The 15,042-nt window shown below is 44.1% G+C and overlaps 2 protein-coding genes across 2 annotated transcripts; one reads left to right on the forward strand and one right to left on the reverse strand.

The window, feature by feature from the left end:
* Positions 1–2,297: 2,297 nt before the first annotated feature.
* On the forward strand, positions 2,298–8,745 carry LOC112079230 (transducin beta-like protein 3). The gene is made up of 6 exons (XM_024145235.2): positions 2,298–2,380; positions 3,965–4,070; positions 5,616–5,687; positions 6,150–6,307; positions 7,350–7,443; positions 8,585–8,745. Exons 2-5 carry the CDS (start codon positions 3,992–3,994, stop codon positions 7,368–7,370), a joined length of 330 nt encoding a protein of 109 aa, XP_024001003.2. The 5' UTR covers positions 2,298–2,380; positions 3,965–3,991; the 3' UTR covers positions 7,371–7,443; positions 8,585–8,745.
* A 2,377-nt stretch (positions 8,746–11,122) lies between these two features.
* On the reverse strand, positions 11,123–14,982 carry LOC111954173 (SH3 and PX domain-containing protein 2B). Its single transcript, XM_024145236.2, has 4 exons — positions 14,796–14,982; positions 14,503–14,613; positions 14,128–14,245; positions 11,123–12,412 (listed from the first exon to the last, which is right to left on the reverse strand). Exons 1-4 carry the CDS (start codon positions 14,977–14,979, stop codon positions 11,626–11,628), a joined length of 1,200 nt encoding a protein of 399 aa, XP_024001004.2. The 5' UTR covers positions 14,980–14,982; the 3' UTR covers positions 11,123–11,625.
* Positions 14,983–15,042: the final 60 nt, after the last annotated feature.

Raw genomic sequence — 15,042 nt, forward strand, 5'->3', positions numbered from 1 at the left:
AGGAGAGATGATGTTCCTGTCATATCTGTGTGTCTCTGTAAAATGTTCAGCCTAAAGAGGAGATTTTGTGTGTGCGGTAGACGTTCCTGTTTTATCAGTTTTTTATGAGAGGTTTGCCTCAGCCCTCTGTCCTTGGGTGTGTGTGTGTGTCTCAGTATCTCGTGAAATGCAGACCAAGCACCCTTTTGATCAAGGCCTTTCCGGCCTTATCGGTGTTTATGAAAGGTCTGTGCCAGCCATCTGTCTCTGGGTGTGTGTGGGTCTCAGTATCTGCTTATGAGTTTGTGAGAAACCCTGTTTTGAAAGAAGTTAGTTATAACAACGTAATAGCAATATGCTTGTGTTATATTAAATGGTATTTATTACAACTGCCACTTAGCCAGGCAGGTACAGAATGACTGATTAGGCGCCACCAAACGTCACATCGATAGCTAAAATGGCGGGCAAATGTAGATTCAACCCTGCCTGGCAAGATATTGACATTTATGTCTGGGTTTTGCCAGACCCAACCAGGGATGTAGTGGAGGGTAAACGCCGTTTACGCACCTTTTTATTTGTGAAATAGCGTTTGATAACGTTTTTAAAAAATGTAATTATCGTGAAAAAGACTGGAATTATGATTCATGTATGCTCGTTTTGTTCGCCTGCTCTCGCCCAGATTTGCCTTGTTAGCAGTGCATTCATTCACTATTCTGTCCAATGGGAAACACTACCCACGACATAGCATAGACCGAGAGGTGAAATCAACTACCTCAGCCCAGACCTACAGTGGCAAGTAGCGAAGAGACTCTGCTGACAGTGCAAATTATTTTAATATCCCTCAACTCCTGCCGTGTCAACAGACACCCACCAAACAACCCCCCCTGACTCTCAGAGAATGAGTGTACAACTGGTAAATAGTCGCTGATACTTCAGTCAGATGTCTAGCTAGCTATGTAGCTCAATGGCTCTGGCTATTAGCCAGGTAGCTAGCTAACTAGCTGGCTAGAAGGATGAAGTTAGAAGCYAACGTTGAACAGAGCCTGACCTCCAGCAGGAGTAGTTGACTGAAATTAAGCTAGCTATAAYCAAAAGATTGGCTACTATACGTTCTCATAACAAAATAAATGTTCTTTGTAGTGAGACGGTGGTGAGTCAGGCTGCAATGAAGGAGGCAAAGGAGATGCACAGAGAGAGGAAGCATTGAAGCAAGCAGGGAGTGAAGTGGTTCCCAAACTTGGGGTCCTCTAAAATTTAAATAGGGTCCCCTGAGAGAGTCTTTAATCTTATCAAACAATAACTGTCTCTTCAGTCTATGTCATGGAAAGAGCTCATACCATTGCATTACTTCCTGTTAACCTCACAGTGAGTACCATGTCATTTCCAGGTATAACTCCCCTAGGCATTGGTAACAGGTTTCATGATGATGATTTGGAAGCATTGCTGACCTCATGGCTGTGGTTATTCTACAGAAATTGTACCTTAAGGAAACATCAAATAAAAAGCTGGTGTGGCAATGATTGTGTACTGTATCATGTGCTGCATGTTACCGCCATCTGATTCCTTGATGTTTAGGAGAAGACGACAACTCCTATTGTCATAGTAACTCCAAACGTGACCGCTACCTCTATGCAGATGATGTATGATGTTTTAATTTCTGAATAATAGTGAAGGAATCAAACCACTGAAGCCAGAAAGAGAGAGGAAAAAATATGACAATGACCATAGGAGTTGGCAGGTGTGTGTGCAAGCACGTGTTTGTGTGCACGTGAGTGACCTCTGCATAAAGGAAGCAGCCGTCAGCTAAATAAAGGTCTTCATGCTGTCAGTATAACACCTCCATCTGCCAGGATGCAGTGGTAAATACTTGTCATGGAGATAGTCGTCCATCCTTTTGTATGCGACATACCTGCCTGTATTATGAAAGATGGGAATTCAGCCTGTTACATAAGTGTGCCTCAAAGCTAAKGAAACCAGGCAATGCCTCGTGTGCCACTTCATGCCAAGAATGATTCAGGAATGACACCAGACTGGATTTTGAACTTGGTCGTGATGTCCATTGCGTTTCAGATCTTTATGAAAAGGATTAATGAAAGGTGTGAATACTGAGTTAATGTAAACTAGTTTAGGGAGTGTCTTGGTACTCTAACTATTCCAACTATTGTCACACCCATCCTAGATCGTCTAGCGATTCGGGTTAAGTTTTAAACTAGATGTATATGTCTTTTAAAACTGGGGGTATATTTGTATGGCAAATCTAGAAACTGTTAGCCAGACTTATGTTGTTGTATAAATTGAATGAGTGACATGATAAATGTGTTGTGTGTGCCTTTTCCCTGTAGGATGTGACAGAGGTGGAGCAGGCAGAGGAGCAGGCGAAGCAGGAAGACCAGATACTCAAGTGAGTTCACCTTCGATACAGATATTCAACTGGGCATTAAAACATCCTTCACCTTCATACAGATATCAACTGGGCATTAAAACATCTTCACCTTCGATACAGATATCAACTGGGGCATTTAAAACATCCTTCACCTTCGATACAGATTATCAACTGGGCATTAAAACATCCTTCACCTCGATACAGATATCAACGGGGCTTAAAACATCCTCCTTCGATACAGATATCAACTGGGCTTAAAACACATCCTTCGATACAGATATCAAACTGGGCGTTAAAACATCCTTCGATACAGATATCAACTGGGGCGTTAAAACATCCTTCAATACAGATATCAACTGGGGCTTAAAACATCCTTCGATACAGATGGTTCAGTTGGTTGGAGCATTGTTGCTGACAAACACAAAGGTTGTGGGTGTGATGTTTGCTTGGGACATAAAGTCGCATATATAGGTTTTACATTGTAGGTGGTTCAGCAAATGCACTGAAATTCCAATTCATCAATGTTTTTCAATGAGGACAAAATGGAACTGGAATTTGGTTTACTTTCAGTGGTCAGTTTAGGGTAAGTGGTTAATTTTAGTATCAGCGGTTCACTTTAGGGTCAGTGGTTAAACTAGGGTCATTGGTTTAGTTTCGGGTCGTGGTTGGTGAGGGGTTAGTATTCTGAGTTTTAACACTATGACCCACTTTGTAGACCCAGCTGCTCCTTCCAACACTGATAAATTATCTACAGATCAAGGGTTTGTTAGACCAATGTTTGCCCACTGCCTAACCACACTAGAGGTCATGTTGGAAAGAAGTCCAGGTGGATAACATTGTTCTATTTACTTACTTCTAAAACACACACACACACACCCCACACACACACACACACACACACAGGCGGAGGTCCAGACATAGAAATGTTGTCTTCCCTTTGGCCCACCTGTTAGTGTTCCTTTTAAAAGTCACACACCTGTTATCTGGAACCATATGTAAGGATAACCACGGGGATTGATAAGACTGTCCACCCACCACTGGTTTTTCATACAGTGTAGTGTGCCTCTGTGCATGGACCACCCAGCTGAGCTAATGGCTGCGGTAATTCTGCAGAAATTGTACCTCCGTCTTAAGGTAACAGCCCCCGGCTAAATAAAGAGCTGGTGTGTGACAATGAGCGTGTATTATATCTTGCTTCTGAACGTCGCCGCCACTTCATCTGATATCCTTAACATTTAGGTGAAGACAGCAACTCCTATGGACTGACCTCTGTGCAGATGATGTATGATGTTTTAATTTCTGAATAATAGTGAAGGAATCAAACCACTGATGCCAGGAGAAGAGAGAGCGAAAAACATAGTAATTACCATAGGAGTTGTGAATGCGCGCTTTTGTGCGCATGTTTGTGCGTCTTTTCTGGGTCGTGTGTTTATTAGGACACGTTAACGTTTTAAGACATTTTTGCAATTGGAAACAAAATGTGCGTTTCTTATTGGAAAAATCCAGGTGGTCCCTCACTGTCTCAGTCCTGTTTTGTGCGTAATGAACGCAGCCCCGGTTTTTCTACTTTCAGATGTAGTGGTGTGTTGTTGTGTTGTGCAGGAAACAGGAGTTGTCTAACCTGCCTTCATGAGAAAGAAGTACCTGAAGGCTCTGGGCCTGGCCATCTCCCTGGACCAGCCACACACTGTGCTCAAAGTCATTAAAGGTATACTTCTGTCCTCTCGCGCTTCTTCTATATCCTACTACACATCCAACACACACTCACACACTGTGCTCTGTCCACATCATCAAAGGTAAATTTCTCTACCCTCTGTCTCTAGTCTCTCACATGTTTTCTCCACACTGTACATACAGTTGATCCTCCAGATTCTTCCTCACATCTCCAGAAATAGCTGCTGGATTCCACATTGCTAATGTTGTCACTCACCTTCCACCCTATCACTACCTATTATCTTACTGTTTCCTCTAGTACTCCCCAGTCTCCAGGCACTAGTGTAGACTAGACCTGTGGGAACTCTACATAACGAGGACTACATAGAGCAACATTACTCAGTAAACCAGTTCAGACTCTCTAAACCTCTCTGTCATTAAGTTAATGGATGACGTTGACCTGCATACAGACAGGTCCACTGACAGTCTGACACCCAAGGCCTTAGAGGCAAATAGACTAAATGGACCAAATCACTCTACCTACATTCCAAGCCTTTATGTTCCCTACATGGACCTTTCTTCTGAGCCAAAACATAGATAGTTGTGCATAGGTGCACTTTCGTGTTTGTTTATCGAAACAAAGAAGATTGGAACATACTTGTTTTAGACATTCCTTGTATTGATCATGGATGAGATAGACTGGGTGGTGTTCATTGGCAAAACCTTGCACAACAAAAATTATATCATTTCTTATTTTACAAGTTCCGATAGTACCAGCCTGTTTTGGACCGTTTTACCTCCGTCTCGTGCCTATTGAACATGGCCTGAGAGAGATCAGGTTCTGAGCTAAATAAAGGTACAGTTTATAAACACAGGAGTGTTCACATACTCAGTGTTTAGGCATGTTGGTGTTGGGAACATCATGTGTATATAGTCAACAACACTAGTGCAGCTCCAAAACAACATGTCCTCTAAAACTACTTGGAACACATTCTGTTTACCATATTGAAATTCTAACAACATATAACATACGTGTGTTAAAAATACTTATTAGGGAAAAAAAGTCAAAGGGGACTGAAGGGTAATGGCTTTAAAAAATGGCCAGATATTATATATATACGCACATTTTAAATTCATGTGTAGTTTAAATGACTGCCTCAGCACTTCTAGCATTAAAATCCTTTAAAATATCTGGATGGGAGAGACTGGGTTCCATGTTTACCGTCAAGGATTGGTCAGAGGTCATTGTATTGGCATAACAATGGACTGTCATACTGACACTAAAGGGTCTAGAATGGGTGTTGTAGACGGGATGGGTCACTTAGGTCATGATGATGCGTACTAGGTTGCCATCCCAAATGGCACCCTATTTGCTATCTAGTGCACTACTTTTGCTCTCCATAGAGCTTCTGGTCAAAAGTAATGCAGTTTGTAGGAAAGTTAGTTATGTAATTATTTTAATAGACTGGCCATTGAACTTAGTTATGTATTGTGTGCCATGACACTGGTTATGTATGCTAGATCATAGGCTTCTATATCTGATGTGGGTTACTCTGTGTGCACTGTCTGTGACCTCGTGACTTTCCTGTGTGGCCTCTAGCGATCCGCCAGGGGGAAGATGGTGCTAAGCAGCTGGAGAAGACTGTGCTGAAGCTGCGCCAGGACCAGAAAGGTGAGCTCAGAAAGGATTGGGATATACTAAGCTGGCCCAAAAAAACACTGTTTTTACTACGTTGCAGAACATTCTGAAAACGTTTTGTGCTTGGTGGGTATTCAATATAGTGATGGAGCCAACCTGATAATGGTCTGTGATAAAGGGTCCTGTGTATGGTAATGGCCCGTGATAAAGGTCTGTGTATGGTAATGGCCCGTGATAAAGGTCTGTGTATGCGTAAATGGCCCGTGATAAAGGTCTGTGGTACGGTAATGGCCCGTGATAAAGGTCTGTGTACGGTAATGGCCCGTGATAAAGGTCTGTGTACGGTAATGGGCCCGTGATTAAAGGTTCTGTGTACGGTAATGGCCCGTTGATAAATGTCCGTGTACGGTAATGGTCGTGTGTGATAATGGTCTGTTGTAATTGTTAATGGAGTTGTAATCCTAACCCTGACTCTCTCTACTCCCTCCCCCCCAGAGTCTATGCTGCGCTACTGTGCTGTGTGGAACACCAACGCCCGGAGCTGTCTGGACGCCCAGGCTGTGATCCAGGTGATGCTCACACACCTCTCCCCTGAAGAGCTGCTCAGTACCAAGGAGCACGCGCACACCTGGAGGGACTCATACCTTACACTGGTGAGGAGGGGAAGAGGGGACTGGGAGTGTGTGTTAGTCACATTGATGTATAGACTTACGTCAGATGTGACCGCTACCTCTGTGCAGATGATGTATGATGTTTTAATTTCTGAATAATAGTGAAGGAATCAAACCACTGATGCCAGAGATGCCGAGTGTTGCTGTGTCCGCTGATTGTGTGTGTGAGTGTGTCGCTGATTGGTGGTGTGTGATGTTCCGCTGATTGTGTGTGTGAGGTGTCCGCTGATTGTGTGTGTGAGGTGTCCGCTGATTGGTGTGTGTGTGAGGTGATCCTGCTTGATTGTGTGTGTTGATGGTTGTCCGCTGATTGTGTGTTGTGTGATGGTGGGTCCGCTGATTGTGTGTGTGTGATGGTGTCCGCTGATTGTGTGTGTGGTTGAGGTGTCCGCTGATTGTGTGTGGTGTGATGGGTGTCCGCTGATTGTGTGTTGTGTGATGGTGTCCGCTGATTTGTGTGTGTGAGGTTGTCCGCTGATGTGTGTGTGTGTGATTGGTGGTCCGCTGATTGTTGTGTGTTGTGTGATGAGTGTCCGCTGATTGTGTGTGTGTGATGGTGTCCGCTGATTGTGGTGTGTGTGATTGGTGTCCGCTGATTGTGTGTGTGTGATGGTGTCCGCTGATTGTTGTGTGTGTGATGGTGTTCCGCTGATTGTGTGTTGTGTGGATGTGTTCTGTGTGTGTGTTGATGGTGTCCGCTGATTGTGTGTGTGTGATGGTGGTCCGCTGATTGTGTGTGATGGTGTCCGCTGATTGTGTGTGTTTGTGATGGTGTCCGCTGATTGTGTGTGTGTGATGGTGTCCGCTGATTGTGTGTGTGTTGATTGGTGTCGCTGATTGTGTGATGGTGTCCGCTGATTGTGTGTGTGTGTGGTGTCCCGCATTGTGTGATGGTGTCCGCTGATTGTGTGTGTGTGATGGTGTCCGCTGATTGGTGATGGTGTCCGCTGATTGTGTGTGCGCCTCTTTACTTGTTTGTTTGATACAGTTCCCTTGTTTGATTTGACCCTGTTTGTCCCCCCAGAGAGACACATGCAAAGGATAGGCCGTCTGCTGCAGGCCTCCATGTTCCTGGACTACATGTGGCAGAAGATGAGAGTGACAGGAGCTCCAGTCAGGTGAGGAGGACCTTAAACACAACACCCACCAATCACAATCCAGGGCTTATACTAACGCTATACAGCCCTGCCCAATGACTTTCAAATGTTTTCTTCAAATGCATTGCTTTTAGAAAGATTCAGAATAAAAAAACACATAAATTGCATTGTTTCGAGTTTATTTTAATAGGGATTGATGGTGATGACAGGATTCGCCCCWAAAACAGATTCTAACATACGCTTAAGTCAAATTTTCACTTAGTCTTCCATCAATATCAATGCATTGACTGAAGTGGAAATTCAACTTAAGCAATAGTTAGGATTCGCTTCTCTGAAGTGAAAGACATGTTTGATTTCATGTTTCCTTGTAGGCTTCTAAGTAACAGTCATCCGACCTATCAGCGTTGACAGTATGACACGCGAAGGTTGCTCTAGATCTAATCTGAGTCTAGAACAATGGCTGTTGTTGTTCATAGGAATAAATCTGMGCAAGAGAGAGAACTTTCACATATCTGTGGTTTGAGACCAATGCCTYTGTAACCAAACTGATGTTTTTACTGTAAGTACTGTAGTAGACTTCATTCTGAAACCACACACACACACCCACATTTCCCTCTCTATGGCTGCTTCCTAAATGGAACCCTATTGCCTATATACAAGTGCACTGCTTTTCACTAGGGCTCTGGTCTAAAGTAGTGCACTACATAGGTAATAGGGTGCCATTTGGGACACAGWTTATAAGCTTTGCCAGCACTGTAATGATGAATAACAAACTGATTGAGGAATGTTAACAGCAATAACCAGGTCCTGTACAATCACATACTGTACCATGGAACGTWAACTCCAATCTGGTAAATCAACACTGAAACTTCTGGAAGAATGGGACAGGTTTGAAGAATGATTCTTTGAAGTCATTATCTAGAAAGTCATTGTCATGGGTCAAGCATAAAGATAATGTCTTCTGCAGTACCCCAAACCCAATGTATGATAGGAAGTAGTGGCAGAAGCCTAATAGCAGAGCCTAATTCTTCAAACATGGGTCTTAAGAATCCAGCTAGAGTCCAGCTTCAGGAAATACGACAGAGCAAATATGGGTCTGTGTGACACGTGAAGACCTCCTTTGTTGTTGGTTGCTGATGTGTGATGTCATATCCTTTTACAGTATGGACTCGCAGGATGAGGAGATGGACACTGCCTCTCTTCAGGTGCCACACCCCCTGTTCATGATTGACAAGCGACCAGGCGAAGGTGGAGATGGGAGTAGGGAACAGGGGAATGGAGAGGAGAGATGGAATGAGGGAGTGGCGGAGGAGGATGGTGGTCTCGAGGAAGATGCCAACATGGAGGAGGAGGAGGATGATGATGATGAAGTGAGTATCACCAGGAAAGCCTCAGTGAGCGGACAAAGGGTGGAAAATGGACAGAACGGAAAAGAAAATGGCAACCATCACTCTGGCAGTGAGGAGAGTTCAGGAGAGGAGGACCGGGGACACCAAACAGAGGCTAAGATGGCCAAGTGTCAGATCCTCCTGTCTGCCGCCTCCCTTCCACCCCTCCAGGCAATCATTAGCTGATGGGAGACTCTCTGACACCAAGCCCACTAAGGATGCCTGGGTGTGAACCTGCGGGAATCTCCTTCAGCATGGACCACTGCCTGGAGCAACAGTGTGGCTTTATAGACACTGACAGACAGAGAACAGGTCCTGAACGACCTTTTATAATAAACTGGTTTTGAGGTCGATAGGCCTGGCTGGCAGCCATTTTGGAAAACCGTGTAATTTCTCATAAATAGTGGCAACCATGTTAACTGATCAGGAAAAACTCTGGGCGCTAATTGAAGCCTACTGCTACAGGTCAGGAATTGTCGAGGCTCTACCCGTAACTTCCTCRCCATTCTTCAACAGAAACCAGTGCTCATTAATTTTAATATTTGTTCATTGTTGTGCAGTCCTGCTCTTCCACATAAACAAAAACAAACGCCTCCTTTATGTAACATATTTTGTTTGTCATGATTACAAATGCATCTGGAATAAAATGTGTGCCTTGTGGAAGTAATTGTGTTTTTTTTAATAAGTTCATATTCATTTGAACCATCAACCAATATGTTCATGTAATAGAGTATGTTTGAATGCTTAACATAAAATTCCCATAGGAGCATAAACCAGTTCACTGGCTTATACTGTTAGAGCTCTCCCTGAGTCCACTGGCTTATACTGTTAGAGCTCTCCCTGAGTCCACTGGCTTATACTGTTATGAGTCCACTGCTTTACTGTTAGAGCTCTCCTGAGTCCACTGGCTTCTATACTGTTAGAGCCTCCCTGAGTCCACTGGCTTATACTGTTAGGCTCTCCTGAGTCACTGGCTTATACTGTTAGAGCTCTCCCTGAGTCCACTGGCTTATACTGTTAGAGCTCTCCCTGAGTCCACTGGCTTATACTGTTAGAGCTCTCCTGAGTCCACTGGCTTATACTGTTAGAGCTCTCCCTGAGTCCACTGGCTTATACTGTTAGAGCTCTCCCGCGACGTCCACTGGCTTATACTGTTAGAGCTCTCCCTGAGTCCACTAGCCTTATACTGTTAGAGCTCTCCCTGAGTCCACTGGCTTATACTGTTAGAGCTCTCCTGAGTCCACTGGCTTATACTGTTAGAGCTCTCCCTGAGTCCACTGGCTTATACTGTTAGAGCTCTCCCTGAGTCCATACTTATACTGTTAGAGCTCTCCTGAGTTCACTGGCTTATACTGTAGAGCTCTCCCTGAGTCCACTGGCTTATACTGTTAGAGCTCTCCCTGAGTCCACTGGCTTATACTGTTAGAGCTCTCCGAGTCACGGCTTATACTGTTAGAGCTCTCCCCGAGTCCACTGGCTTATACTGTTAGAGCTCTCCCTGAGTCCACTGGCTTATACTGTTAGAGCTCTCCCTGAGTCCACTGGCTTATACGTTAGAGCTCTCCTGAGTCCACTACATTCCTTAACCACATTATTAGACTGGTCCAGCCTGTTAAGCATATTGTCATCCTGTGTATTTCTGTCACATTTAAGTCTGGGATCTCTGGTATAAGCCAGTGGCTCAGGGAGAGCTCTACAGTATAAGCCAGTGGACTCAGGGAGAGCTGTAACGTATAAGAGTATGATTCATAGTAAGCCTAGTGGTGGATAGAAATGGTGACTCCAAGACAGAAATTGGGTGCTTTGCTATGGATGAAAAGAGATGGAACCAGTGTTATCTGTAGGGCACTCGGCGTATGCCACACACTCACAACATCCTGTTAAGTTTAAATCAGCATATTTTCTCCATTCAAAGTGGCGGACAAGTTATTTTAGTATGATATTTTAAAATGTATTGCAGTTTGCAGTACAACATGATTTGGAATCAACTATAGTTGCTAGTTATTTTAGTATTAGAATTTGTTGCAGTTTGCGAGTACAATATGATATGGAATCAACCATAGTTGCTAATAACAGTTTTCCAGTATGGAAAAATAGAGATCCCTAGATTAAAAGGCCATACTATGAAACACATTTTTGGATTTAACAGAAGGCACTAATTCATGACAATCACAGAAATGTTTTCTTGTTTTCTATCAAGCCTATCTAAATTGCTACTGAATTTTATTTACACCAGTATAAAACCTGACTTTTCACATTAAGAAAAATTCTTCATTAAAACAGGAACGTAAACAAATGTACAGTAAACCCCCAACCTTAATATTTGTTCATCCACAAAATAAATCCTGAATTAACAGACAGCATTTAAAATAATGTCTACAATGCAGTTATCAGTATCCATCTGCAGGTGCATGGAAGTAGGCCTGACGAACAGAGCAAGAAGTAAACTTCCACATTAAAAATATAAAGACTCAATATGTGACTCAGAGTATTACAGTAACATATGATTCTTCCTCYCATATCACAACTCATGGTTACATGACCAGCCCCAAGGCAGTTAAACACTTGTAAACCATGTCACAGTGTAATCATGTTCAGGTAACTTCATAAGTCTCAGTCTGTCTTCTGGGCTTCTAGTACAGTGACTTTCTGTGCTAAAGCCTTTAGATTCTTCCTGGAACCCATCAAGACACCACAAGTCCTGGCCACAACCCAGTCTTCACCCTCGGTTTTAAAAGGCTAAGGAGGAACTGGCTGCCCATGACTCACCAGTGGGTCTGGACCCACCACCATTTAGGGTCAACACTGCTCCAATTTAGCGGCTCAGTATCACAGCAGGCGCTGGCGACAGCTTGGCTTTGGAGGCGTTCTTTCGCGTGACGGTAGTGCAGCGCGTCAGGATCTCCTGCGCCCTGGGCCTGGGGGGCACCTTGGGGGTGGTGGGGGCCATCTTGAACAGGTTTGGGTCAGATCTTCCGTGGACCATCCTCCCCTCCGACACGCCGCTGTTGGGGTTGAGGCGGTCGGCCACCACCATGGGTGGCGGTGTGCGGGCGCGCCGGAGACGCTCGTCCATGTCGGCGCGGCTCAGGTTGAGCGACGAGCTGCAGGACGACGAACTGAGGTCGTCGCTGAAGCTGAAGTCGCTGCCCTCGCTTCCCATGCTGCCCTCGCTTCCCATGCTGCCCTCGCTTCCCATGCTGCCCTTGCTGCCAGCGAGGCTGCGCTTGTGTCTATCCACCTCCCCGTCCACCTCCACCATGACAGTAGGTGTTGGAGTGCCCTTGCTAGGGTATGCCAGGGCGGGGGTGGTGACCATCACAGGTGAAGGGCTAGGCGGCGGCACAGATAGAACATTAAAAGAATGAGACTTGAGCTTGTCGGTAGGCTTGAGCTGATTTGGTGTGGAAGGACTGGAGCCGGGCAGCTGCAGGAGGTTGCCTTGGGAACGACTGCGCTCGTGGGAGTGTCCGGCCAGCGTGTGGTCAGAGCTGGAGCCGTGGACCTGCAGCTGGGCCWGGTTGAGAGCCGCCAGGYGGACACGAGGGTTGTTGTAGGGCTGCAGGTACATGGCAGGTACGTAGCCGGTCTTGCCATTGTATCTGTCAAGAGGAGAAAGAAGAAGTGAGAAATTGTAAACTGACATGAGTTTGGATTTCATATCAGAAATCCCAATGTTGTCAAAGCCTTGGGACAATATGTTATCCTAGGTAATGATAGACGACAAGTCTGTGGCCTTTGTACACATTTGTCTGTCTAGCTTTCACTTAAATTGACAAGTCAATGGCCGTGTCCGAAATATGGCTTGGCTACTACTTACTTAAACTACATACTGTGTACTAATCTTACTACATACTATTTTGAACATACTGTTTAGTAATAAGGTATGCAGTAAAAAACAAATTCAGAACTTGAGATTATAACCCACTGGGCAAAAACTGATTGAATCAGTGTTGTTTCCATGTAATTCCATGTGATGACGTTCAATCAACATGGAAAACTGATTGGATTTGAAAAAAGTCAACGTAGGGGAATTTTGTATTTTTTTCACCCACCGTTTAACAATTTTTTGTTGAATTCACATTAGATGAGAAATCAACCAAATGTAAATCAAAACTAGACGTTGAACTGACGTCTGGAAGGTTCTATCTGCTGTCCAAATGTAGTTATTGACATATCTGTAGCGGCGTTCCTCCTCCTCTTCATACGAAGAGAGGAGCAGGGATCGAACCAAAATGCAGACTTGTGATTTGACATTATATTTATTAAAGTAAAGACGAAAAACACGAACTTCACTTAACTAAACAAAAACAACAAACGGAGTAGACAAACCTGAACGTAAGGACTTACATGTAACGCAGAACGAACGAACAGGAAAATGACTACACAAACGAACGAAACAGTCCCGTATGGTGCAACATAGACACAGACAAACAGGAGACAACCACCCACAACAAACACTGTGAACTACCTACCTTAATGATTCTCAATCAGAGGAGATGAAAACCACCTGCCTCTATATTGAGAACCATATTAGGTACCATTCACACAACATAGAAACAGAAAACATAGACTGCCCACCCAAACTCACGTCCTGACCACTAACACATACAAACTAACAGAAAACAGGTCAGGAACGTGACAATATCCTTGTTCTGTCAATGTTCTCTACCTATATAGTACTCTAAATACCCCATTAATGTTGTGAAGTTCAAATGAATAAAATATAAAAATTGCTGATACTATTCAAACCAATGAGGGTTCGGACATTAAAGCCAATTATCGAATTATATTTATGCAGATAGAACCTTATTGGGTATTTGGACACGGCCATTGTCAAGAGAATCTTTGGATTTGATTCAGTGAAAGATAACAGCTAAGTAATTCAGTCATCCTCAACTTCCAAGGGGAAGCTACCAACTGTTTTCTAATGATAGGGGGGAACACGCTGAGAGGTTGTCTCACAAGAGCATTGAGCAGACAATGGCTCAGCTATCTCTGGTATTGGGTTCTTCAGAATCAACCAATGATGACTTGTGATGTAGTGAGATAATTACAGCGTTGTTGTTTCTGCATGATATCTGATGGACGGGCAATGATACTCTGCATGCCTGTCTGCACCATGACTTTCAATTCCCATTCACTTCCTATTCTCTCAATGCATTTGCTGTCATCTGACCATAGAATTAGTATGAGTTGTAATCATTTTGATTCCATGGTTCCGACAGTCTGAAGTCCCTTGATTACTATTTTCCTTTACAGCTATAGCTACTGTATTCTTTCTGTTTAGTCAGACAGGTGTTGTTCAGTAACATACCTGATCAGCCACCAGCCATTGTCAGACTTCTGCAGGACTTCCACCACTGAGCCAATGTCCACAGACACCTCGTCTCCATTTGTGGCTTTGTAGCTTCTGACAGCACTGTACAGCACACCTATTTGTGGGTGATTCAGAATGTTAGGATAGGTGCAACATCAWTATACTGTCAGTGGTGGTCCACACCTTGCAGTACATGCACAGTACAGTATTTGCAGTGTATATGTCTTGACGCTGGTGCATCAGCTATATGTGAATGTTTTATATATTTGTTGATGTGAACATTTTTGCACACAGTACCCCTGATGATCCCCTCCAAGTCTATAGAAAACATAAATACATATGTGTAAGGGRTAAGAGATGATGGTCTCTTACTTTCTCCATAGGACCCGTCACTCTCGTCCTCCTCATCCCCCTCTACCTTCTCCAGGTATGGAGCAGGGAACCAGGCCATACRCTTGTYCTCATTCTCCACCAGCCACCAGCCTGGGAGCAGAGGGAGAGGGGTTAGACTGGTGATGGACATTTATGATCAGYTCTCTCAAACCCATTACATGTCACATAATCAATACATTCATGCAGAGATTAAAAGTGATGCGATTTTACATGTTCATTACAAAGGAAAATACGTGCGCATTATACTTTACGGAAGGCAGACGTTCTCTCACCTGCTTTGTCTTTGATGAGCACGTCCAAGTTTTCGTCCACGGCCACTTTGAACGGCCGGTTCTTGGTGTCTTTGGTCTCATAGGGTGCCATGCACCGGTATGMCTCTGTTACGAACGGCTGCGTAACGTTGCCAATGTTGACACTCTTGTCATGTCCAGYGGAATCCTCTGAAGGCATGATCATGATACTGAGGAAGGAAGTCACATTGTAAATGTATGACTATTTATTGTACTGAATTAAATCACC

The sequence above is a fragment of the Salvelinus sp. IW2-2015 genome, unplaced genomic scaffold (genome assembly GCF_002910315.2).
Source record: "Salvelinus sp. IW2-2015 unplaced genomic scaffold, ASM291031v2 Un_scaffold7291, whole genome shotgun sequence".
In the NCBI taxonomy this organism is placed as follows: Eukaryota; Metazoa; Chordata; class Actinopteri; order Salmoniformes; family Salmonidae; genus Salvelinus; species Salvelinus sp. IW2-2015.

Coding starts and splice junctions, on each gene's coding strand:
- LOC112079230 (XM_024145235.2), top strand. CDS start 3,992: ATGAGAAAGAAGTACCTGAAGGCTCTGGGCCTGGCCATCTCCCTGGAC. Junction 4,071..5,615: donor TGTGCTCAAAGTCATTAAAG/GTATACTTCTGT, acceptor TGTGGCCTCTAG/CGATCCGCCAGGGGGAAGAT. Junction 5,688..6,149: donor GCTGCGCCAGGACCAGAAAG/GTGAGCTCAGAA, acceptor CCTCCCCCCCAG/AGTCTATGCTGCGCTACTGT.